Source organism: Galeopterus variegatus, unplaced genomic scaffold (genome assembly GCF_000696425.1).
Source record: "Galeopterus variegatus unplaced genomic scaffold, G_variegatus-3.0.2 Scaffold7609, whole genome shotgun sequence".
Classification (NCBI taxonomy): Eukaryota; Metazoa; Chordata; class Mammalia; order Dermoptera; family Cynocephalidae; genus Galeopterus; species Galeopterus variegatus.
The window spans coordinates 49,345-75,917 of record NW_007733720.1 but is presented as its reverse complement, the minus strand read 5'-3'; the positions used below and the strand labels follow the sequence as shown (position 1 = coordinate 75,917).

The window sequence follows — 26,573 nt, the reverse complement described above, 5'->3', positions numbered from 1 at the left end:
CATGAACATTTTGTAGTACCCTTGTATACCTTTCAGTGTGCTGCTTATATTTTAACGTTTACTTGGCACTTACCGTACAGATCAGGTACTTTCAATTCTAGAGCAAGTAAGAGGTGCCAAGGAACCTTTTACTTAACACAAACACATTTTTCTATTTATTTGTGGAAAAGAATATGCTTTTTATAAGTTATTTCAGGCTAGTCTGATAACTGGAATTTAAAACAATAGTCATAAAAATTCACGGAGAAAATCTCAGGAAGAACAGACTTTATTTTTAACATAAAAGTTCTATTTTCTTGTGAGGCAGCAACAAGTGTTCAGGTACAGGGAATACATAAGTACATAATAACAATACCTATCACCATTGGAAATACTGGGGAGAATTTTGTTAGAAAACAACATTTTTGAAAATTACGTTTTAAAAAGATTTACACTGCTTCAACAGAGATGAAAGATGCAGAGTTTAAAAAAACATAAATTATATTCTCCAACAAGATTGTACAAACAAAATATTGTTCAGGGCTGCTCTGCTTCTCAGTCTAGGCAGAGTAAAACTTAAACCTTAAAGTGCAGAGTTAAGTATTCTTAGCGGTATTTTGCGAATTCAGCTCTTCCGGTTTTGAGACATCAAAATTCAAAGCATTAAGGAATGAACCTTGAGTTTAGAATAGTAAAGTCAATTTAGTTGTGGCAATTTTTCTTTTACTTTTCTTCAAAACAAAATCTTGACAATACAGTCCTAATCTTGGACACAGAGCAGGCTGTAAATCCTGCCACTTTTTATACCTTCTTCCAGTGAAAACCAACATTTAAAAAGGAAAAAAAAAAAAGGCTTTCATGTTGTCAGATATTCCAAAGTTAGCAATAGCACCTTCTAAAAGACTGATTTGGCCATGGTCATAAGTATAAGAAACATTTTAAACAAAATGAAGGATCTAGTTCAAAAATAGTTTTAGCATCCATGCTCGCCATATTGAACCAGAGGCAAAACTGGTATTTTAAAACATAATTGGTCACAAAAGCCATGACAAATAATACACTTAGTCATGACCAGAAACAACAAATTTACATAAGTTTTAGTATCACAAGGAAGAAATTGTTTAAGGATAAAAAAATAAGAAAGATTGACAGTGAATAATCATAGAATAGCTCCTTTCGCTGAAAGATACATGCCACGTATTTCTTTTACTGCAATGAAAGTAAACTTAAATTTTTTAAAAATTTAAATTATATTCCTATTGAAGCTATTCCATTTACCTTCCGTATCATTTTTTATAGTTATTACACAATAATTATGGAATGTGATTTTAGAAAACAATATTATGCACTCTATTGAAAAAAGACCCATTAAAAAAAAATCAACCACCTGAGAACTAAGGGTTAAATAAAACAGTTGAATGAAGCTATGGATAATTTTTTTCAAGAATGTGATAAAGCTTATATGCTTAAAAATTAGCCCTTTGGCACTGGCAGTTAGAGTTGTTTTGTACATTGGACCTTTTTTTTGAATCTCAGGCTCTATTTCTCCCAAACCCAAGGGATATGTTTGGTTACCATACAATTCATTTACCGGCAAATTCACATCCTCCTTATGACCAATTATTAGAGTAGAAGTTCTATTTATAATACTGTAAATAGTAAATCTGAAACTTGTTTTTCCATTCTGATTTTAAATTACTTTAGATTAAGGATATATGAAACTCTACAGAAAGATGTGTATTTGACAAATGTGCACAATACAGTAAAAGGGAAAACCTGTTTACAAAGTGGCATTTTAGCTGTAAAATCCCCTTTTGACTAGTGGGTATGGAGATAGAAGAGGAAAAAAGAACAAAGTGTAAGGCAAAGGAAGGAACATAGATTTAATAGAATTCAAGTAATAAAAAAGCTGAGGATTGTTTTTTAAAAACCTTGTTTTTAACTATATCCTCCCCCCCTTCAATAGCAACTCACCTGATTTCAGTTTTACCTTTTCTTCTGTACTTCCGATAGAGCGATACTTGGTGGTGAAATAGTAAAGTCAAAAGGCATAACAAAGAAGCAAAGAATCAAGGTTTTTAAAAAACCAACCAATCAGAAAATTTAGACCCCAAATAACTGAGCTTTTACTGACTTAGAAGCCATAGGTAATATAGTTCTAAGTAAAATTAGTTTTGGATGGAAAAAGTCCTACCAACTAAAACCTGATAGAGTTATTCAAGTGTGTGAATTGATCTGATTTATCTAACTCCATATCCATCTTAAACTTAACAGGGCATATTTTAAAGATGGATGAATATAAAAAGTCCTTTCAGATTTATTGCTACCACTAGGTTTTCCTTGATGGAATACATCTGAACGAGCTCACCTACCGACCTTCTAAACTGTATCCCTTTTATAAGGATTAAAAATTTTTTTCTATTATATGTATAGGATTAGTAAATTATTACATCATAGGGTACTATGAAGATATTAAATGGTGCTTTTATCAACACTGTTTGCTGAAACTCATTTTTTAAAAAGAGCTTCTCCTTAATTTCACTACCACATACCCAGAGATGAAAATACTATTGTACTAGGATGAGCTCAAATCCAAAACTGTATGGATTTTTCAAAGGTGCCTGTTTATGCACCAAAGTTCTTCTTTGTTTCCCCCATTGTATGGAATGTTGGAGGGAAAACTAGCAAAATCTGTAGGCAATAAATCTCAGTGCCAACCATCATAAAGAAAATGTTAGTTGCAAGATTCTGTGGCTACGGATTGCTATTCAATGGATTACACTCCTGGCAAACTACTAACCCTGACCAAATCCACAAGACAACAATATCACAAAAGCAAAGGAGGAAATCCATGCACAGCCATTTTAGGATCTCTTGGGGCTATGATACAATGATGATTAAAGGTATAATGACACCTGTGGTAAAGGAAGGAGATCATGTGATATATATTTCACAGAAAACTAAAGGGGCTCTGTACTCCTAGCTAGCAATCAACACTGGATAATTTCCTTTTGGCTCACTGACTTTTAAACCAAGTTCCGATATGGGTGAGAACATATTAAAGCACTTGTCTTCGGACTATAATTTTTCTGACCATATGGTGACATGTGTACAGGAATAGTGAAGACAACAGTTGTTTTACAAATATTTCACCCAAAGCACAAACTTCTGACATCAAAAAACATGAATCACATAATGTACGAATATTGCTTTTTATCTCTTTTTATATATACGTATTCAAAGCATTTACCTATCAATTGTTTGGGAGAACATATTCGTGAGATTAAGATTGCTGGGAAAATGTCAATAAACCCTTTGGTCCCAAAGCTGAAAACAGGTGAGAAAAGCACACATCTAAAAATGGAAACAAGAAACAGAGGCCACCAAAGAATCTTTTGAACATCCTGTTTGCTACGTTTCAGAAAATGTAACATTGGTATTATAAAATAGTCATTTTCATATAAAAGATGTTTCTTGCAGCATCATTCACATCTCCCTTCAGGAATCATCTTTTCAGGGATCAGGTTTTGTGGTTTTTTGTTTGTTTGTTTTTAAGAAGTCTAATTGGAAAACAAAAAACAATGTGATATTGTCACTCCAATAGTAAAGAATGAGACCTTTCTTGTTTCAATCAGTGCTTTATGCAAAACCAGGCAAAGCACTGAGGGTTGGCTTTCATGAGTGGGGCAGAGCCGTCAGAGGGACTGCTTTCTTCCAGAAGCGTCACTGTCACATATCACTGGAGAGCTGGAGCACATCACAGCCAACTGGGTACGCACAATGCCATCACAGTCAAGTGATCTGAGGAGTTTCTCAGTTTTCCAAGACAATGGCCACACAACACTGGGATCTACCCTTCAGCTTCTTCAATTGGTTCTGGTGGTGGGAGTAGAGAGGCCGATGGCATAACTGTACTCGTTCCTCGAGAAACTCGCTCTTGCTCTGTGTTTGTAGACAAGGAGGCAACTGCGATAGGCTGTAGCAGAGTGGTTGTCATGCCAGTGGTGACTGTCAGGCTGTGGCCAGAGCCCTTGAGAGTAAGATCTGGTGTGGGAAGGAGTGGCTTGAGGATGCTGACAAGGCAGAACGCAGAGCCACTTTTAGGAATGAAATTCACCTTGTTTTTGTCAGGACAGTAAAAGGCTGGGATTTCATGAAGTTGTTTAGGCCTAGGCATAGAATAGACAACCCAATACTTTTAAGTCACTGAACACTGGAAACAAGCTATTTTTTTAACGTACAGATACATAAAGGAATACAAAACTCAAGCTAAGTTAAAAGCTTCAAATGCCAAAGACCAAAGTGTTATGAGACATATGATTCAAAACATATATCTCAGAATGACAGAAGGACACTATTCACCCGTTGTTACTTTCCTTTCCCCGCATGAGCCCCATTACCATGCAGGTGGCTCAGGCTGATGACCACTGCATTTCAATGAAGATCTAAGATAGCCAATAAGAATAATGAATTTCCTATAGCAAAAGAAAATCTAGATGTTTAAAGACAAAAGTATGTTCCACTGCCATGATTTTTCCAAGGTTTGTACTATTCTGAAGGGAAAAAGGCAAGGAAATTGATAATACTCAACGTCCATTTTTTGCTAAAGTTTACCACTGCATGACTAAACATGGGTCTCCTCTTCAAGTGCTCTTAAAAAAAAATCTCTGATTGAAACAATTCTTGAGTTACCCATGATGGCCTGCTGAGCAATGTAATGTAAATGTGAAATCAAAATAAAAATTCCTTTGCTTTGAAAGTTTTTATTGAAGCCAAACTCTTCTCTGTTCCCAAGGACTCTGGAAAATTAACCCAAACCATTGAAAAGGCTTTAATGGTATTCTATAAAAATTTTTAAAATATTTAAAAATTGTTAAAATAAGATGGAAGTGCCTAAAATTAAAACAAAATTAGCCCAGTGACAACCACCAAGCCGCCACAGGAAGCACCTCAAGCTCTCCCAAGCTGGGGCAGTGGGGAGTTGAGGGCCTCAGCCATGCCCCCCCCCCAAGTGCAACCAGCCAAGTGACGACCACCAAGCCACAGCAAGGAGGGCCCTGGGTTCCCAAGCTGAGGTGGTGGTGGGGTGACCCACCTGACATCTGCACCCAACCCGGCAAAGCCCCCTGGTCTCCCCCGTAGGGATGAGCGTGGTGCTACAGGCCTCAATCCCACCCCTCCTCCTTCCTCCATCACATTTCCTTCCCCTATCCCTTCTTCCCCTCCCTTCCAACTGCTCTACAACAACATCCTAGAATGTAAAAAAATATTAATAAAATAAAAAAGCAATTAAAAAATAAAATAAAATAAAACAAAATTAAGGTGGGAGAACCTAATATGATAAAAGTATTGTTCTCATCTTTCCCAATGAAAATTCAGTTTAATAAAAATCTGAATGTGCCAAGACTGCACTAGATTCTGAGGACACAAAGATCAAACAATCTAGAAGGAAGAGATGGACTAAATTTATAGTTCTGAGGGAGACGGTGTCCTGGAGACACTACTGTATTTCAATATAATTAGTCACCTTTGTAATTTTATGTTTTATGCATTTAAAACATTATTCAGAGAAGGGATTCATAAGCTTCAGACTGCCAAAGTTGTTCAGGGCACAGAAGAGGTTAAGAACTCCGCAAGGAAATCTGATAGATGTGATAAAGTTTGTAAAAGGTTTAGAGGTGGCATAAGAAGGTGGCTAACCTGTGGCACAGTGGAAGAGGGAGAGTTCGGTAGGAAGAAGGCTTCCCAAATGAAGTAACAACAACAGACCTGAGGAGCTGGCACCAACAAAAAGTATGTTCCAAGGAGACAATGCTCTGGGTGGGCAGATTTTTATTAATAATGAACACTACCCACAGGAGAGCTTTGGCAAATATAGTAATTTAAGAACAAAGAAAAGTACATCGTTTAAAGTATGTTTTACTTATTCTTTCTTGAATACAATGGAAACTTACTAGGTCAAGTGCTTTTACTGCCACAAATTATATTTGGATATACAATTGATGAGAAGAACACATATCTCTCTATTTTTATCATTTGAGATTATGGTTTTCAATTCCTTTAAAAAGACAGAAAGTTGAGGTTATGTTTCTACAATTAAATAATGCTTCAGTTTTCCATTAAAGACAGAATTATTGGAGATAACTTTCATGCTTACATTAGGGGGTTAAAGGCTAATCAATTTTTACACCTGCATTAAAACCTAAGGCTAGGTTTTTAATAATTAATTTATTTGTTTGAGGTTATCTTGTCAAAAATGACTTAAGATGTGGCTGCTAACAAATCTCACATTTCTGAAATACAAAGAAACTTCCTGACTTTGATAAAGTTCTTGATCTGGAAATTTTTTAATGACAGGAATCTAAAAACCATTTAACCTCCTTGCTGCTTTCATGAAAACAGACTTATGACATACCTCACAAAATAATGTAAACAGTAATCACTTGTCTAACTGATCAGATCAAGAAACAGAACATTAACAGTAAAAAGCACCCAAAACCTCCCCTTGTGCCCTCTTCCAGTCACTACCCCAACCCACCAAGAGGAATCACTCTCCTAACCACTCACATTTAATTTCTTAGAGCACATTACCCAAGAAAAATATTACCCACCCCTGGGGTATATGACCCTACACGTATGCTAACAGAAGCTGGCATACTAATATTACTTGAAAGCATTCTTCGACTTAAAAACCATACATACACACAGGGTAAAAAAAATCTCAGAACTGGTTTTAAAATTTTATTTTTGCTTCAACTGTTAATTCAAAGGATTGTGTCTCAAAGTAGATAAAACTAAAAAAATGCCTCTATATTGCAAAGGGGCCATAATACCTAGGAATCTAAGGTTAAGGAGTTTATTAGCTTGGATCAGGAAAGGGCATACTTGTATTTAACTTCATTAAAAAGGATGTATTAAGTGCAGAAGGCATGGCTATGGTATATGTTATCATCAAAAAGAATACAGAGACAGAAGTGCAAAATCTGGTCTTGCCCAAATCCAACTACCTATTTTCATTCAGGTAAACAGATACATTTCCAGAAACCAGAGATCACTATATCCCACAGCAAACCCAGTTCAGGTCAGAGTTACTACTTTAAAACAAAAGTAAGACTTAAGAGAGAAAAGTATTCTTGAAAGAATGATTAAACAAGCTAACATTTTAGATTAGGACCTTTGCTATATAACACTAGTGTGTCCAGTGGATTTTGCTCTAATTTCAACATAGCTAGGCAAAAAGAGACTAAGTTTTTTAGACTTTGAGTAACTTATTTTATCGACTGCAGGTTAAAATTACCTCTAAGAAATTCACTCGGGTTACTACTGCTAATTCATCTTTGGAACATAATTAAAATATTAATAGGCTTGTGTATACCTATGGGGTATATCCAACATCCTTTATACCAGTAAAACTTATAATAAACATTACACTTAAAAAAAAGAATAGGTTAGCCTTCTAATAATAGATCAATGTGCCATAAAACACATAATATTTTAGGATTTACCTTATGTTTCTTTGTTCAGTCTCTTATCAGTACACACACACCCCTGATCTTTTCTCCCCTCCCTTTAGATACAAACAACATGGTAGTATACAGCTCAGATATTGAGTCCCGAGAAATTTTCCAAATGCAATAGTCTAAGTAAGATATCACAGGAAACCAACCTATGTAACAAACATTCAGTCATTTCTAAAAAAAATTCAAATTGCTTTTGAGCCAATCAAACATTTCTCTGCACTTAGGCAAATCCTAACTGCCAATGAATAATCAAAGAGTTCAACTAGAAAAAAGTACATTGAGGCCAATTGATTTTTGCTTAATAGAATGATTCCATTTCTTAAGAACTCTCATGAAAGGGTCTAAGCCAGCATTTTCAAATTGAGCATAAAAATCATCTGAGGTACTTGTTAAAGATAGAGAACTCAGGTCCTGCCTCCATATCTACTGATTCATGAGGCCTGGGAGTGGGGCCTGGGAAACTGCAGTTTCAACGAATTCCCCAGGTGATTATGATGCAGGGAGTCCATGGCACAAATCTGCAAAATTACTGCTTAAACTCTCAGGCTGGCACCAGTTAAAACTTATAGTCTGATATGATGAAAAATACTAAAAGAAGCAGTTGCTAAAAGAAGAGTTTTCAATTACTGTCACAGAAGCAGATATGAGACTGACAGCTGGTGTTTCCTAGCAGAGAAATTGAAGGGATTAAAAAACAGTGCTCTTTGTGTGGAAAGATTAATCAGAATTTAGGTTAAAAGAACACTGGTTAATTTAGGTTAAAGGTCACAGGAGGGCACATAAGAGAAACAAAAGGATACCATATTTCAAATCACTCCAAGATGTTCATGGTAGAGGAAAAGGACAAACTGAATTGGAAAAGGCTGGACAATCTCCATATTGTATTTTAGGTTTCACAGTAAGAAAAAGCCAAAATGGTGGCTCTTAGACTTGCAGCTGCAGTGAAACTGCAGAGTGAGGGCTAAGTACTATCATTATATCCCCAAATAATGTTTATCACCTAATCTGCTCAATCTCACAGAGACTTCAAATCCTGTATCCATCACTTGTAAAGCAAGGAGAAACAGCTACTGAAAACACAAGGCTATATAGTTTCTGGGCAAATTATGAGTTTAAAGTGGGAGTAGCTGACTAGAGTACCAGCCAACAGAAGTGTATGTGTGTAGGAGATCACATAACGAGGACACCAGTTAGTTTAAAATCCTGCTTCTTACATTATCTTCACCACAGTAACATAATTCTGTGAGGTAACAGAATTGTTTCCTGGCTTGGCAGACAAAATATTTTTAAGAATTATTTAAAGAACTAGAAACCAGAAGTAGACAAAAACTGAAGGGGATTTGATCCTAAAAAGAAGGGAACCACACTGGGAGATATGTGGTCTAGCTTGAAAAAATATACTGCTAAATTCAATGTGTGAACTTGACTGGATACACGTTCAAAAATAATAGCCACAGAAGATACTTCGAGGACAACAAATGAAATCTGAATAATAACAGGATATTAGTAGATATTAAGTTAAGTATTACTACTAATTTTCTTAGGCGAGATAAGAGTATTGAGGTTATATAGGAATGCTGTGGTTACTTTTAGCAAATATTGCAAAATGTTAACAACTAGATGATCTGGGCAGTAGATATAAAAGTGATCACTATACCATTCTTTCATCTTACTTGAAAATTCTCATAATAAATGTTTTTTTGCGGGGGGAGGAGGGAATACTTACGAGCATTCCTCAAAGACTTTGACCCTCTCGCAGCCCTCAGGGGGTTCCCTTTTGAACATATAACTGTTGTTAGGTTTTGGTGAGGTTGCATATTTGGGCAAAGGGGAGTTGTTCCCATTCTCTGCAAGAAATGACACACAGATTACTAAGAACTGCTACTACATAAAGTTATAGTCATACTGCATTAATTGTTCTTGGTCTCCCCCAACACCATGAACTACTTGAGCACAGGAGCAGTGTTTATCAACATTACCCAGATATCTAATACAATTCCTGGTAAAAAGGAGATAATTAATGTTTGTTAAATAAATACATTAATAAATAAAAAATTCTTTATCTTGTTTTACTCGACTTTAAAAATTTTTATTTTTATTAGCATATTCATTATTAATAAAAAGGAGATAATTAATGTTTGTTAAATAAATACATTAATAAATAAAAGATTCTTTATCTTGTTTTACTCGACTTTAAAAATTTTTATTTTTATTAGCATATTCATTATTACAAATCGTGATTTTTCTTTATGCCCTTTACCCGACCTATCACTCCCCAAACCCCCTCCCTCCCTCTCCCCCATCTTTAGTATCCTTAGATTTGTTCTCTCCTTCTAAAAGTTTGACATATTGTTGTGGTCTTTTCCTACTTCCTTTCTTTCCTTTCCTTCCTTCCTTCTTTCTTAGAACCTAGTTATGAGTGAACATGTGGTATTTCTCTTTACTTGTCTGGCTTATTTCACTTAACAGAATTTTTTCCAGACTCATTCATGTTGCTGCAAATGGAAGAATTTCATTCTTTTTTTATGGCTGAGTAGTCACCATATACCAAAATCAATTCAAAATGGATTAAAAATTTAAACGTAAGACCCCAAATCATAAAATTACTATGGAAAACATGGGGGAAAAACTCCAGGAAGTAGGACTGGGCAAAGACCTTATGAATTAGACCCCAAAAGCACAAGCAACAACAACAAAAATAAACAAATGGGATTATATAACCTAAAAAGCTTCTGCACAGCAAAGGAAACAACCAACAGCAGAAGTACAACCTACAGAATAGGAGAAAATATTTGCAAACTATACATCCGACTAGGGATTAATATCCAGAATATACAAAGAACTCAAACAACTATACAGTCAAAAAAACAAATAATTCAATTAAAATACGGGCAAAGGAGATGAATAGACATTTTTCAAAGAAAGACATACAAATGGCCAACAGGTACAACAGCATCACTAGTCATCAGGGAAATGCAAATTAAAACCACAAAGAGATATCACCTCACCCCAGCTAGTCTGGCCATTATATTAAAAAGACCAAGAAGAATAACAAACGCTGGTGAGAATGTGGGGAAAGTTTGTCTACTGTTGGTGGGACTGTAAATTAGCACAGCCATTATAGAAAACAGTGTATGGAGCTTCCTCAAACAACTACAGATAGAACTACCATATGATCTAGCAGTCCCACTACTGGTTATATACCCCCAAAAGAATGGAAATCATCACATCGAAGGGATACCTGCACTCCCATGTTCACTGCAGCTCTATTTACAATAGCCAAAATATGGAACCAACCTAAGTGTCCATTGACGGACGACTGGATAAGGAAAATGTGATTTTTATTTCTTTTTCACTTAAAATTATCATAGTCTAGATCTGTAACACTTAATCCTCAGTACTGAACACTACTTTTTCTTATAAAAATCTAGCTGGTTGCCTTATTTCAGTTCTATACATAGGAAGTATGAGGTATTTCAAAAAGTTCATGGAAAAATAGAATAAAAGATAATATGAATATTTCCATGAACTTTTTGAAGCACCCTCGTACACTCAAAACATCACTATCTTTCCCAGCACAGGGTATCTGAAATGATTCTTCACTGGTTGCTTATCATTAACTNGGAAGTATGAGGTATTTCAAAAAGTTCATGGAAAAATAGAATAAAAGATAATATGAATATTCCATGAACTTTTTGAAGCACCCTCGTACACTCAAAACACCACTATCTTTCCCAGCACAGGGTATCTGAAATGATTCTTCACTGGTTGCTTATCATTAACTCTTGGCCTGCCCTTCAGAATTTCTCAGTTTGACAATTTCTTGAACTTGTTAAGACAAGCGAACAGATATGATGTAGTGGCGAGGAGGAGAGGAATGGGTAAACGGTCACAAAAATCAACTACATTATATGTATATTATACATATACAGTATATTGAGAAGTTAAAATACGGGAAAAAAAAAAAAAAGAATTTCTCAGTTTGATTTCTCTGTTCCCCTGATTACAATCTCTGCTCCAGTTAGTCAGAACCACTGTATGCCAAACCTTCCTCTTGCCTATGAACCTCCCCTCACCTAAAAGAGGTAGTAAGTTCTGATGATTTTCTAAAACTTTCTTCAAAGTCTGACTCAAAGTTTTTGAAATCTTTCCAAATTAACCCTATCAGAAGACACATTTCTTTACTCTGACATTCCTGTTCAGTGTTAAGTCCCCAGCTTATACTACATTAACTTAAAATTCTTGATATATTACATAACTGTCCTAAATTTTAAGTCTGTGTCAGCTAAACTACCAATTTCTTGCTGGCAGTAGCTCTGTGGCCCTGTTTTCTTATAAAAGAAACTCATAGAGGCCAACCAGCCACGGTCTCCTAAAATCAAATGCAGCAGGACACAAAATTTATGGAGTTCCTACATGTTATTGATGTAAAAGTAAAAAGTATGGAAAATCAGAGACAGATTTTAATAGCCATATTTTATCTGATCTAGAAGTTAGCAAAAAAAAAAAAAAAAAAAAAAAAGGTCCAAATAACAACAGTTTATAACTGTTCATAGTTTGAAGTGACTTCTTCAGCAAATCTTCTTTTCTGCGCTGGCTATATAGTTTCAATGATGTAGGTGATTAGTAGTAATGGCCAGTCATAACAATGGAGCATTTTAGGACATTCAACACACTGCATGTAGAAGGTTCTAAATAAATGACTACTGAACTAAGCTGTAGAACTTACAGACAAATGTCATATAGTAACTAGGATTAAGCTAATAAAATATTGCCCTGATATAGACAGATGCAAAGGTCATATTTGTGTTAAAAGGTAAAAATACTTGTAATTAATATTCAGACTGCTTCCATCTCCAGGTTATTTTTTATTTTAGTTCTCTCTTTAACATGACACGGCAATCCTGTGTTCCACACCTCAACTCAACAGAAAAGAGCTCAGCAAATCTACACAGTCCGTATCCTAAGGCCACCCAACTAGGGGATCAAAGTGTCTCTGTACACCTGAAAAGTGCATCTCAGGCACAGAGGATTTGAGGATGTCAGGGGTCGGAAGGGCGTTGGTATGAATAATCCAAAAAGGGACACCACTCTGAGAATGAACCAGAATACAATCAAGACTGATTGCACCTGTTGTACAAGAAGGTGAGTTTTCCCGAATCCTTTTGAAACCATGACACAGACAGACCCACCACCATCAACATCATTTTTTTTTTCCTTTTTGTCTTTTTTACTGACCGGTAACGGGATCGCAACCCTCGGTGTCACGCCCGTACCGGGGACCGGCAATGGGATCGCAACCCTCGGTGTTGCGCCTGCACCGCGCTCAGCCAGTGAGCGGGAACCGGTCTCCACATGGGATCTGAACCCTCAGCGGGAGCGCCACTGCGCTCCCAAGCGCCGCACTCTACCGAGTGCGCCACCAGGCCGGCCCATCTCCAGGTTATATTTAAGGTATGTAAGTACCCTCCAACCTTTAGTTCAGACTTGCTTTGAATAATCATACTGCATTGATATAAATTAGTGTAATCCTCGTTAGAAATACAAATCCTCAAAAACATTAACTTGAAGGCTTCGTATTCAATTAGAAAGTATTAAGGTAATGAAATCATAACTAGTAAGGTGACAGAGAACAAAGTGCTTTTCAGGACAAATGTTTATTTCATTTATACTAAAAAGAATGTTTCATACTAATAAGTAAGTTGTACTAACAAATGGAAAAAATAAAAATAAATAAAAAAGGACAAACAAAAGCCCAAAAACCCACTGGAGGCTATCACCTGAGCACCACAATAAAATCAACTGCTCTGTAGACATTACCCTAGCAGCCTCAAGTGTGTGTGTTCTCCTAGAAAACGAACAGAATGAATGCTAAAATAGCTGATATTCAGTTATCATCTAGTAACAAATTCCTCTCCCATCATACCTTTATCCCTGGGATCAACAAGCAGGTCATCAGCTGAGCAAGGACTCTCTTCACTACCTTCATTGGAGATGGTGAGGAATGATGTGGGAGACACAGACTGAGAGCGACTGCTGTTGTTGCTTCCCCTGTCTGCCCCGCCGGGGGTCTGTGTGTCGATGCTGCGTGTGCTGCTGCTTCTCTGTACAAGAGGAGGAGGTGCACGATGGCCATCTGGAATATCTTGTGGCTGTTATAAAATTTGTGAAATATATATATATATTTGCAATTGGTTCTAAAATTCACCAGCAATGTATCCAATGTCAGCCTTCCCTTGTAATGCCAGAGACTCACAAATCGGAAATCCCCTCCTACTTATTAGTCCTTTGTGTTGCTCATTAGTGACATCCCTATCTAACCTGACTCCCTTCACTGAGTGTGCAGGGTGAAGAGTTTGCATTCCCAGGGCCTGGCACACAGCAGGAGGCCAATGCTTGTTGAATAAATGAGTTGCACTAGATTACTTTTCATGTGCTAAACGTTATTTTAAAAATTATAAAGGAGAACCATGGTAGAAAGAGAAGAAATCTAGGTGTAACACTAGGTTCCTTATCAGAAGACAAGGTTATCCATAGTGTGAACTAGTGATACTTGATGACATGCCCTTGTTACCTCTCTCCTCCCACCACTCCCCCTGAAGTTTTTTCAAAAAACCTTCATAAATGAAGGAAAGAAATGTTAATCACAGGAGTGCTAATTATAGGGAGAAATCAAGGAGACACTTAATAGGAAAGTTTGTGTGGCTTACTTAGCAGACCAGCTCCTTGTACACCTTTGATTCACTTACCTTTATAACATCAGAGAAAGTGTACCCCATCATGCAGAATGGAGGAGAGGGTGTCGAGAGCTGTATTTTCTCTTAATAAACCAACGTTTTAGGGGAGAAGATCTTAAGCATCATTCCCTAATTCCTCCCTCACTGAAGAATTGAGACTTGGGTAAATATACTCTGTGGAATGATTTTTAAATCTAAATAGTAATTTTTCTCACTGTGTTTTACATATGAACCATTCTTATGTGTATTCTAGTTAGTAGAAAGGATAAGTGGTAGAAAATTAATTCCAATTGTACTCCATGACGATATAGCCTAGCATGTCACCCAAAAGCAAACAGTAACTGACAAACAACAAGGAATAGGTATCTCCATGCTTCTAAAGTATTTAATGTCACATAACCCCTTGCCCCCCCTAAATTAGTGAGGTAAACTTTTGTTAAATGGGATTATAGCAAATGAGAACTATATCACCTGTCTAGTGATTTTTAAATACAGATAAACAAAAAATAGTTTCTGTTCGAGGATCCAAATTTAAATCAGATCAGTTGCCTCTGTGTGATGCAAAGAAATGAAAACTCTTCATTCACTTGCCAAGGTCAAAGTTTTTCAAAAGAGATAAATTTTCATTTTCTCTCAACAAGAAGGAAGAAACCTAAGTAAATATGGAAAACAAAATTGTGAATTTTTAAATAATTAGAAGAGTTCATGTGTAAGGATAATTTTAAGATACAAGATTACTTACTATAAGTTGTTCTTCCTTTTCCCCTGTCTCTTTAATTATTATTTCAATCTCCTGATTCAATCCTTCCACACTATTCCGGAACCGGGAGCCTGTTGATTTGGTGATGGGAATTACTGGAATAAGTGCGCTCTTTGGAACAGGAGCCTTAAGAAAATGGGGTAGAGAGGGGGAATGAGATTTAACATTACCTTTTAATTCTCAAGATTGAAACATAATTCCAGTAGACACAACTAACTCAAAAATAAGTCAAAATAGGAGAAGCGGAGCAGGATGGCCAGCTAGAGTTGTCATCTCCACCCCCCACCAAAAAGAGACCAAAACAATAAACAACTATATTTTGAGCAGAATGACTGAAGAAGTACACTGCAGAGCACCAGAGGACTGATGAAATCCTTGTGGAGCATAGCAGACTGGGATAACATCATAGAAAGCACAGCAAGACATCATGCCTCTGTCTCACTATCTCCCCACAAGGACTGGACAGTCTCAGAGTCAGGCAACCACAAATGCCAACAATTCCTGCCTCAGGAGAGTCCCCCCAGTCCTCTCATACTCCAGACCTAGTTTAAAGAGTAGCTGGGAGTTTGTGTAGCTGCACGCCCTCATAGTAGAAGCCCAGGTAAAGGAATTGCCAACCCCTGCCCTCCGCCCCAAATGCCTACAGCACAGTGCCATCTTGAAACCAAACCTGTGGCTAGAGTGTATCCTGCCAGGGGGCTGATGAAAACTGACTCCCTCCATTCTGAGGTCCCACCTTCATTCTACCAAGTTCACACAGGCACCAGCAGGACCACAAACCCAGCTTGCTGAAGACTTGGCCAGACAGAAAGACTGAGGCTCCAGAGCCTGAACCCAGCATTTGGCACCCCTCCTCCCCCAAGGTGAGCAGGCAGGCAGACCTGTCTAGCAGGGAAGCCACTAATAAGCAGCTGGCACACCACATTTTTGTGTACCTGCCCTACAGAACCCACAGGCCCATAAGCCCACAGGTACCTGTACTGGACCAACAGCAAGTCCAGTGCTAGCAGAGACTCCAACTGTGGCTCTCTACAGAGTGGCCAGGCCCTGTTGCACCAGTACATTTTTGTGTACCTGCCCTACAGAACCCACAGGCCCATAAGCCCACAGGTACCTGTACTGGCCCGACAGCAAGTCCAGTGCTAGCAGAGACTCCAACTGTGGCCCTCTACAGAGTGGCCAGGCCCTGTTGCACCAGTATATACCTGCTCCCTAACCAACAGCAGACCAGGCAGCAGGTTGCCTTACCACAGCAGCCCTCAACAGAGCTGCCAGGCCCTGCTGTGCCACTGTACATCTGTTGCTTACTTGAGAGTGGACTGGGCAGTGGCTTCATCTCCTCTGGCAGGCCTCCATAGAGCCACCTGGCCGTGCTGTGCCAGCAAAACCAGCTCCCGGCAAGCCAGTAGTATCCTCTCCATTACTAGGCCTTCAAAGAGCCACTTGACCCCCCGACTCTGCACCCAGGCTTAGGAACACAAGAAATATAAAAAAGCAACAAAATGTTCCCAAAGGAACACAATAAGTCTCCAGTAACAGACGCTTATTGATAAAAAAAAGACAGTTACAAAATGCCTGTAAAATAATTTTAAATAATGATCTCAAGGAAACTCAACTAGGTACGAGAGAACACAGACAAATCAATGAAATCAGGAAAGTAATTCATGATCTAAATGAGAAATTTAATAAAAAGACAGATATCATAAAAAAGAACCAAAGAGAAATCTTGGAACTAAAGAATAAAATGAATGAAATAAAAAAAAAAAATTGAGGGCCGAACCTGTGGCTCACTCGGGAGAGTGCGGCGCTGGGAGCGCAGCGGCACTGGGAGCGCTGAGGCCACGGGTTCGGATCCTATATAGGGATGGCCAGTGCGCTCACTGGCTGAGTGCGGTGCGGGTGACACCAAACCAAGGGTTATCCCCTTACCGGTCACCAAAAAAAAAAAAAAATACAATGGAGAGATTCAACAACAGAGTAGATCAAACAGAAGAGGGAATTTCTGACCTTGAACACAGATCTTTGAAATTGCCCAATACAGAGGAAAAAAAAGACATAATAATAAAAAGAATGAAGAAAGCCCATGAGGTTTATGAGATACCATTAAGTGAACAGATGTTTAAATAATAGGTATCTAGAGGGAGATGAGATGAATAAAGGCACAGAAACCCTATTTAATAAAATAACAGCTGAAAACATCCCAAGTATTGGGAGAGATATGGACATTCAGATTCAGGAAGCTCAAAGGTCCCCAATTAAACTCAACCCAAAAAACTCTTCTCCCTGGCACACTGTAATCAAAATGCTGAAAGTCAAAGACAAAGAGACAATTCTAAAAGCTGCAAGAGAAGCTGTACATGGAACGTTATCCAAGAGAGATAATAAATTAGGTCACAAAACAAGTCTACACAAATTTTTTAAAATGAAGATTATAACAAGTATCTTTTCTGACCACAATGGTCTAAAAGTAGAAATCAACAACAAGAAAAACTTGGAAACTTTACCAACACATGGAAATTAAACAACATGTTCCTAAACAACCTATAGGTTAATAAAGAAATTAAAAGGAAAATTTAAAAATTCCTAGAGACAAACAAGAATTGAGACACCTTATACCAAAACCTATGGGACATGGCAGAAGCAGTTCTAAGAGGAAAGTTTATAGCAATAAATACCTACAGCAAGAAAGAAGATTGCTAATAACAATCTTACACTGCACCTAATGGAACTAGAAAAACAGCAAACCAAATCTAAAATAGGCAAAAGGAAAGAAATAATAAAGCTCAGAGGAAATCTAAATGAAATGGAAACCAAAAAGCAATTGAAAAGATTGACCAAATGAAGAGTGTTTTTTTAAAAAAATTAACAGAATTGATACATTTAGCCATACTAAAGAAGAGAAAAGAGAGAAGACAAATAAAATCAGAGATGAAAAAAGAGACATTACAACTGATGCCACAGAAATACAAAGGATCATAAGAGACTATTATGAATAACTAAATGTCAACAAATTTGATAACACAGAAGCAAATGATAAATTTCTGGACAAATACAATCCACAAAGATTAAATTATGAAGAAACGGAAAATCTGAACAGACCAATAACAAGTGATGAAATTGAATCATTAGTGTAAAGTCTCCCATTAAAGAAAAGCCTGGGACCTCATGGTTTCACTGCCGGATTCTACCAAACATTCAAAGAAGAATTAATACCAATTCTCCTCAGATTATTCCAGAAAATTAAGAAGGAGAGAATACTTCCCAACTCATATTATAAAGCTAGTATTACTCTGATTCCAAAATTGGACAGGGACACAACAAAAAAAGAATATTATACACCAATATCCCTGATGAACATAGATGCAAAAATTATCGACAAGATATTAGCAAACAGAATCCAAGAGCACATTAATAAGATCATTCACTATGATCAAGGTGGATTTATCCCAGTGATGCAAGAATGGTTTAACTTATGTAAATCAATAAATGTGATACACCACATTAACAGAAAGACAAAAACCATATGATCATTTCTACTGATGCAAAAAAAAAAAAAATTGACAAAATTCAACACTCCTTCATGATTAAAAACTTTTAACAAACTAGGTTTATTGGTCTGTGTCGGTTGCTTATAACGGAATACCTGAAACTCAGTAATTTGTAGGGAAATAAAAATTTTTTCTTACACTTTTAGAGGCTGGGCAGTCCAAAGACCAGGGAACATATCTGGTGAGGACCTTTTCCGAGTGCTGACTCTACAGCAAAACAGGGTATCACATAACAAAATGGCTGAGCAACAGACTTTCCTCCTCAACTGCTCTCCTTTTAAAGCCATCAGAACCATACCCAGTCACAAGGGCATCATCCCCACAATCCAATCACCTCTTCAAGGCCCCACCTTTCAATTACCATAATAGGATTTCTTACCCTTTTAACACTATTACAGTGGGGATTGAGCTCCAATACATGAAACTTTGGGTAACACATTTACCCATAAGACTAAGAATAGAAGGTATATACCTCAATACAATAAAGGCCACATGACAAACCCACAGCTAACAACATACTGAAGGGAGAAAAGCTAGGATGGAAACTTTCAACACTTCTGATCAACATAATACTGTAAATCCTAGCAAGAACAATAAGACAAGAGAAAGAAATAAAAAGCATCCAAATTGGAAAGGAGGAAGTCAAACTGTCCCTGTTTACAGATGATATGATCTTATAAATAGAAAACCCTAAAGACTTCACCAAAAAACTGTTAGAACTAATAAACACAGTAAAGTTACAGGATACAAAATGAACATACAAAAGTCAGTGGCATTCCCCTACACTAACAGCGAACTACCTGAAACAGAAATCTATGAAATAATTCGAGGGTGAAAGACCTCTACAATGACAACCATAAAACTTTTAAGAAAGAAATTGAAGAGGACACAAATAAACGGAAAGATATTCTGTCTTCATGTACTGGAAGAATTATGCATTAAAATGGCCATTCTACCCAAAGTCATCTACAGATTTAATGCAATCCCTATCAAAATACCAATGACATTCTTCACAGAAATAGAAAAAAAGATCCTAAAATTCATATGGAACCAAAGAACACCCCTATTAGCCAAAGCAATCCTAAAAAAAATGATCAAAACTGGAGGCATCACACTACCTGACTTCTAATTACACTGTAAAGCTACAATAGCCAAAACTGCACAGTACTGGCATAAAAACAGACACATAGACCAATGGAACAGACAGAGAGCCCAGAAATAAATTCACATACCTACAGCCAGCTGATCTCTGGCAAAAGTGCCAAGAATACATACTGGGGAAAAGATAGTCTCTTCAATACATGCTGCTAGGAAAATTGGACATTCACATGCACAAGAATGAGACTATAACCCTACCTCTAACCATCTACAAAAATCAACTCAAAATGAATTAAAGATTTAAATGTAAAACCTGAAACTATGAAATTACTGGAAGAAAACATAGGGGGGATGATCCACAACATGGGGCTGGGAAAGGAATTTTTTAAATAAATCTTCAAAGGCGCAAGCAATTAAAACCAAAAATAGACAAGAGGGATTACATCAAACTAAAAAGCTTTTGCACATCTAAGGAGACTATTAACAGAATGAAGAGACAACCTACACAACGGGAGAAAATACCTGAAAACTATACACCTGACAAGGGGTTGATATGAGACTATATAAGGAACTTAAACAACTTAACAGCAAAAGAAAACAACCCAACTCAGAAATAGGCAAAGGATCTTAATAGACATTTCTCAAAAGAAGACAAACAAATGGCCAACAGGCATATGAAAAAATCCTCAACATCACTAATCATAAGGGAAATGCAAATCAAAACAACAGTGAGATACCACCTCACTCTATTTAGAATGGCTATTGTCAAAAATACAAAAGAAAAAGTGTCAGCAAGGATGTGGAGAAAAGGAAACACTTGCACACTATTGGTGGGAGTGTAAACTATGGAAAACCATTATGGAAAACAGTATGGAGGTTCCTCAAAAAATTAAAAATAGAACTACCTATGATCCAGCAATCCCACCACTGGTTATATACACAAAGGAAAGAAGGTGAGTATGTTGATTAGATATCTGCACTCCCATGTTTTATTGCAGCACAATTTACAATAGCCAAGATATTGAATCAACCTAAGTATCCAACAACAGATGAATGGATTTTTATTTTTATTTATTAATTTATCTATCTATCTATCTATCTATCTATCTATCTATCTATCTATCATCTATCTATTTATTATTTTTCACTTTAATCCTTTAATCAGTTACATAAATGACAAAGGGTTCACTCTGACCCTGAATTAAGGTTTCTTTGTTCTGCAAAACTTTACACATTTCCAAGGACGACTGCCAACTACTCTTTTTGCCCTTAGTCCTTCTCTGAGTGGTGTGTGTGTGTGTGTGTGTGTGTGTAATGTCAGCGTGTGTGTGTGTGTGTGTGTTTTATGTCAGTGTGTGTGTGTGTGTTTTATGTCAGCATCCTGACATAAAAGGTCTGCTAATAAAAGTCACCTTTTCTGTTTTCTCAGCTACTTGAATCAATTCCAATTTTCCACTGGGTTTGCATGTTAGTGATTGGTGTATGTGAGCTTTGCCGGATTGCTCAAAGAAACTTCCCACTCCAGAGTTTTTGAAGGCACCTGGTTTCTTGCAGGACTCAGGACAGATGTATGGACCTCACATATAGAAAAAAGCAGGAAAAGCAGCTGGACTTGGCTTAGTTCAGCACAAGCTGGGCTGAACTATGGATGTGTTGCTGCAGAGTTGACCAAGGAACCCAGATCTTGGGGTACACACTCCTGTGGGGCAATTCTGAGGCATGTTTCACAGCAGTGCTCAAAATGGCCAGATTAAAATGGGTGCATCAAAATGCACCGCGCTCAGCCAGTGAGCGGGAACCGGTCTCCACATGGGATCCGAACCCTCGGCGGGAGCGCCGCGCCACCGGGCCAGCCCCACAGTACTATTTTTAAAAAGAAATAACTGATTAGTTAGAGGATACTACTTGATTTCCTGAAAAGATAAAATAAAATATTAAACAACCATTATAGAGTTATCTGCCGAAGTTAGTAGCAATAGTGTGCCAGAAGATCACCTTGCACATCATCCTGTTGTCTGGCAAAGAAATATGATTAACCTTCCCTTCATTTAGGGAAGTTTCTTTGAAAAAATTCTTTCCAGGGAAAGTGGGCAAGGAGACAAAGGCACCATGGGCCTCTGGTCAATTATCACTGGCTTCATTCAATGGATAACCTTGTCATCTGATATAGAACTTAGTGTTAAATCTTATTTCTCTTTTACTACTGTTTACCTTTATAATTTTTTTCTGATATAGAACTTAGTGTTAAATCTTATTTCTCTTTTACTACTGTTTACCTTTATAATTTAAAAATAAATCTTATTTCTCTTTTACTACTGTTTACCTTTATAATTTTTTAAAAAAAAAAAAGCATAATACAACAAGAATCCTTGGAAAACTCACGAAATTTGTGAGGAAAAAGCCAAGGGGAAGTTCCACTCTGAAGTGCCAAGGGAGTACATCTTTGCTGCTCAGTTAGTGCTCGGCCCTCATCTGTAACAAGGGACACAGCAACCTACCTCACGGTTTTGAGAATAAATGGGGGGACACCTGGCACAGTGACTGGCTCATAATGATGGGTGCTCAATAAACAATAGCTACAATTTTTATTTTATGTTTTCCCTATTATGTATTTGATTCCTAAAATACATTCTTTGTCTTTTCACATTTTTTGTCTCATTTTTCTTCTACACATGGTATCTCCTAACTAATTTTTCCCTTTTTCAATTTGTCTGTGCCCCCAACTTCTTCCCAACCCCACAAGCTTCTCATATTATCTGTTCCCTTTTTACTCCCATTTTTCTTTTCTGTTCCTTATTCCAATCTTGGCATCCACTATCAAATGAAAGAACATTAAAAATCTTAAGTTTAGATGTACTATAAGTGTCTTATAGAGAAAATTCTATAATTAAAAGATTTTTAATTCCCATATCTTTGTAGCATAGGAACGCCATTTCCAAAACTATTTTTTGAGGAAAATCTTAGTCACATGCATAGATCTGTCCTCTTAGTCCAGTTCATTCTATCTCAACACTTCTTCTGGTAAGACAACTTCAGTTTTCCTAAGTCGTGACAACTCTTCATCCAACTTGGATGGCGACTAAAGTACAAATCAGCGTCACAGATCAAGTCCTGATCAGAAAATTAAACTTAAACTCACCAACACTCCATATTTATAAAAATTTAAATTTCTGATATAACCTGGAGTCAGCTAAACTATAAATTTTAAGTAACACAGAGTAATCTGTAAAGTAAAAATAATTGGATTTTTAGAAGGTGAATGGTAGAGTTATTTTGCAAATTTACAAATAGAAAACTATGGGACTAAAACTTGGCCTGTATGTCTTCAAAGGCTTAGCTCTCTTATTTCTTTTGGTTTTCCCCTTCCTCAAATAAAAGCATAAATACTATGTGTGGTGGGGGAGGGGAGGGGGAAGAACCCACACACACCTCTAATTTCTCAACATTTTCTGTTCTATGTTTTGGAACAAAGCTTCATCTATACCAGATACTTCACAAAAACAAAATGTTCACTCTTTCCAGAGCCTGAGAGCCAACTAATTGGGGACTTTTACAACCACTGGTGGCCCTGTTCTCTTTAGTGGAGCATCTATGCACCACTCCCAGGGGCACAATAATTCTGCTTGTAACTCCAGCAAACCTGACCAGACCCACCTACCCCAGCTCAGGAGCTGTAGAGCACCCCAGCATCTCTCTTTGGAGGCACAGGGTCCTGCCCACAACCCCAATGACCTTTTTCAGAATGGCCCACTCCAGCTGAAAAGCTGAAGAGCACCCCAGTGTCTCTTTCTGAGGAGTCCAAGATCCTGGCTGTGGCCCCAGCAACCACACCCAGCTAAGAAGCTGCAGAGTGCCCTAGAGATTCTCACAGAGTACAGAGTTCTACTCGAAGCCTGTGACCCCACCCAGAGTTGCCCAATTCCACTGAGGAGCTTCTGAGTGCCTCTGCATCTCTTTCGAAGTCCAGGGTTCTGACTACAACCTCAGCAATCTCACCCAGAGGTGCCCATTTAAGCTGAGGAACTTCAGAGCATCCCAGTGCCTTCCTCAGGGGCATAGGATCCTGGCCATGGCACCAATGAGCCCATCCAGGGTCACTCATTCTTGCTGAGGAGCTGCAGAGTGCCCCAGCACCTCTCTTGGGTATGGAGGGTCCTGTCCACAGCCTCAGAGACCTCATCTCATCCAAAATTGCCCCCAGTAGCTAAGGAGCTGCAGAGAGTCCCAGCATCACTCTCAAGAGTCCGAGATCCTGACTGCAGCCCCAGTAACCCCACTCAGGTCCACCAACTCCAGCTGAGGAGCTGCAGAGCACCCTGGCACCTCTTCTGGGGTACAGAGTCCTATTCGAAGCCCCAGTGACCCCATCCAAAATTGCCCACTTCAGTCACCCATCTTTGTCAAAGTCCAAGGTCCTGGCTATAGCCACATAAACTCTGCCCAGGGTCACCCATTTAAGCTGCAAAATCCCTTATCAAAATACTAGCAAACTGAATTTACCAACACATCAAAAAAAGATTATACATCATCATCAAGTGGGATTTATCCCAGGATACAACGATGGTTCAACACACGCAAATCAATAAATGTATGACATCCACATCAACAAAATTAAGGACAAAAAACATATGGTCATCTCAATAGATGCAGAAAAACCACTGATAAAATTCAACATCCCTTAATGATAAAAACTCTAAACAAATTTGGTATATAAGGAAAGTACCTCAACACAATAAATCCATATATGACAAACACACAGAAAAGTTGAAAGCTCTTCCTCTAAGAACAGGAACAAGACAAGGATGCCCACTTTTACTACTCTTATTTAACAAAGTACTAGAATTTGTAGCCAGAGCAATTAGGCAAGGGGAAGAAATAAAGGGTATACAAATTGGAAAAGAAGAAGTCAAATTATGTCAAAATGTCCATACTACCAAAAGATTCAATGCAATTCCTATCAAAATACCAGTGACACTGATCAAAGAAATAGAAAAAACAATCCTAAAATTTATATAGAACCACAAAAGACCCCAAATAGCCAAAGCAATCCTGAGTAAAAAGAACAAAGTTAGAGGCGTTACATTACCTGACTTCAAAATATACTACAAAGCTACAGTATGGTACTGACATAAAAACAGACACATGGACCAATGGAATAGAGAAACCAGAAATAAGTCCATGTGTCTACAGACAACTGATTTTTGTACAAAGGTGCCAAGAACATACATTGACAAAAGGATAGCCTCTTCAATAAATGGTGCTGGAAATCTATGTGAAGAAAGAAACTACACTCCTATCTCTCACCATATACCAAAATCAACTCAAAATGGATTAAAGATTTAAATGTAAGACCTGAACCTATAAAACTAGAAAAAGACATAAGGAAAATGCTCCAAGATGTTGGTCTGAGCAAAACTTTTATGGCGATGACTTCTAAAAGCAAGGCAATAAGAGCAAAAATAGACAAATGGATTTACACTCAAAATGGATTAAAGATTTAAATGTAAGACCTGAACCTATAAAACTAGAAAAAGACATAGGGAAAATGCTCCAAGATGTTGGTCTGAGCAAAACTTTTATGGCGATGACTTCTAAAAGCAAGGCAATAAGAGCAAAAATAGACAAATGGATTTACATTTACATCATACTAAAAAGCTTCTGCACAGCAAAGGAAATAATCTGTAGAGTGAAGAGGCAACCAGCAGAACAGGAAAAAATATCTGCAAACTACTCATCTGACAAAGGATTAATATCCAGAATGTACAGGGAACTTAAACAACTCAACATCAAATAATATAATAATAATCTGATTGAAAAATGGGCAAATGACTTGAAGAGACATTTCTCTAAAGGAAGACATACAAATTGACCAATAGGTATGTGAAAAAACGCTCAACATCACTAACTATCAGGGAAATACAAATCAAAACCACAATGAGATATCATCTCACCCCAGTTACCATGGCTATTATCAAAAAGACAAAAAATAACACATGCTGGTGAGGATACAGAGAAAAGGGAACCTGTTACACACCATTGGAAGGAATGTAAATTACTACAGCCATTATGGAAAACAGTATGGAGGTTCCTCAGAAAACTGAAATAGAAATACCATTGATCCAGCAATCCCATTACTGGGTATTTACCCAAAAGAAAGGAAATTGTCACACAGAAGAGAGATCTGCACTCCTGTGTTTATTGCAGCACTATTCACAATAGCCAAGATATGAAATTAACCTAGGTGTCCATCGACAGATAAATGGATAAGGAAAATGTGGTGTATATACCCAAGGGAACACTACTCAGCCACAAAAAAGAATGAAATCTTGTCATTTGCAGCAACATGGATAAGCCTGAAGACATTATGTTAAGTGAAATAAGGCACAGAAAGATAAATACCACATGTTCTCACTCATATGTGGAGCTTAAAAAAAAAATTGAGCTTTTAGAAGTAGAGAAAATTGTGGTTACCAGAAGCTGGGAAGGGGTGGGTGGATAAGGAGAGGTTGGCTAATGGATAAAAAATTACAGCTACATAGGAAAAATAAATTCTAGTGGTGTATAGTACTAGGAATCTATAATTAACAATAATTTACTGTACACTCTCAAATGGCTAGAAGAGAGGAGCTTAAATGTTCTCATCACAAAGAAATAATAAATTTTTGCAATGATAAATATGCTAATTACCTTGATTCGATCATTACACACTGCATACATGTATCGACATATAACTCTGTACCTCAACATTTATAATCAATATGTGTCAATTAAAAACAAATAAAAAGAAATCAGTGTTCTGTTACTGGATGAATAGTTTCCAACTTTTCACTATTCAAAAAAAAAATGCTGTTATGAACATCTCACTGATCCCATCCAAGAACAGGGATTTCTTTACATTTGTTCAAGTCTACTTTGTGTCTTTCAGAAGTGT

General features: G+C 37.4%; 1 protein-coding gene across 1 annotated transcript in view; it reads right to left on the bottom strand.

Moving 5' to 3' along the window:
* Nucleotides 1-250: 250 nt before the first annotated feature.
* FAM117B (family with sequence similarity 117, member B) overlaps nt 251-26,573 on the bottom strand; it is a 58,585-nt gene continuing 32,262 nt past the window's right edge. The window contains exons 4-7 of the mRNA XM_008592124.1: nt 14,979-15,122; nt 13,426-13,651; nt 9,226-9,346; nt 251-4,148 (exon numbers count right to left, since the gene is read on the bottom strand). Of these exons, the coding sequence (XP_008590346.1) occupies nt 3,830-4,148; nt 9,226-9,346; nt 13,426-13,651; nt 14,979-15,122 (810 nt within the window). The 3' untranslated portion in view covers nt 251-3,829. The remainder of the gene's footprint in view (nt 4,149-9,225; nt 9,347-13,425; nt 13,652-14,978; nt 15,123-26,573) is intronic.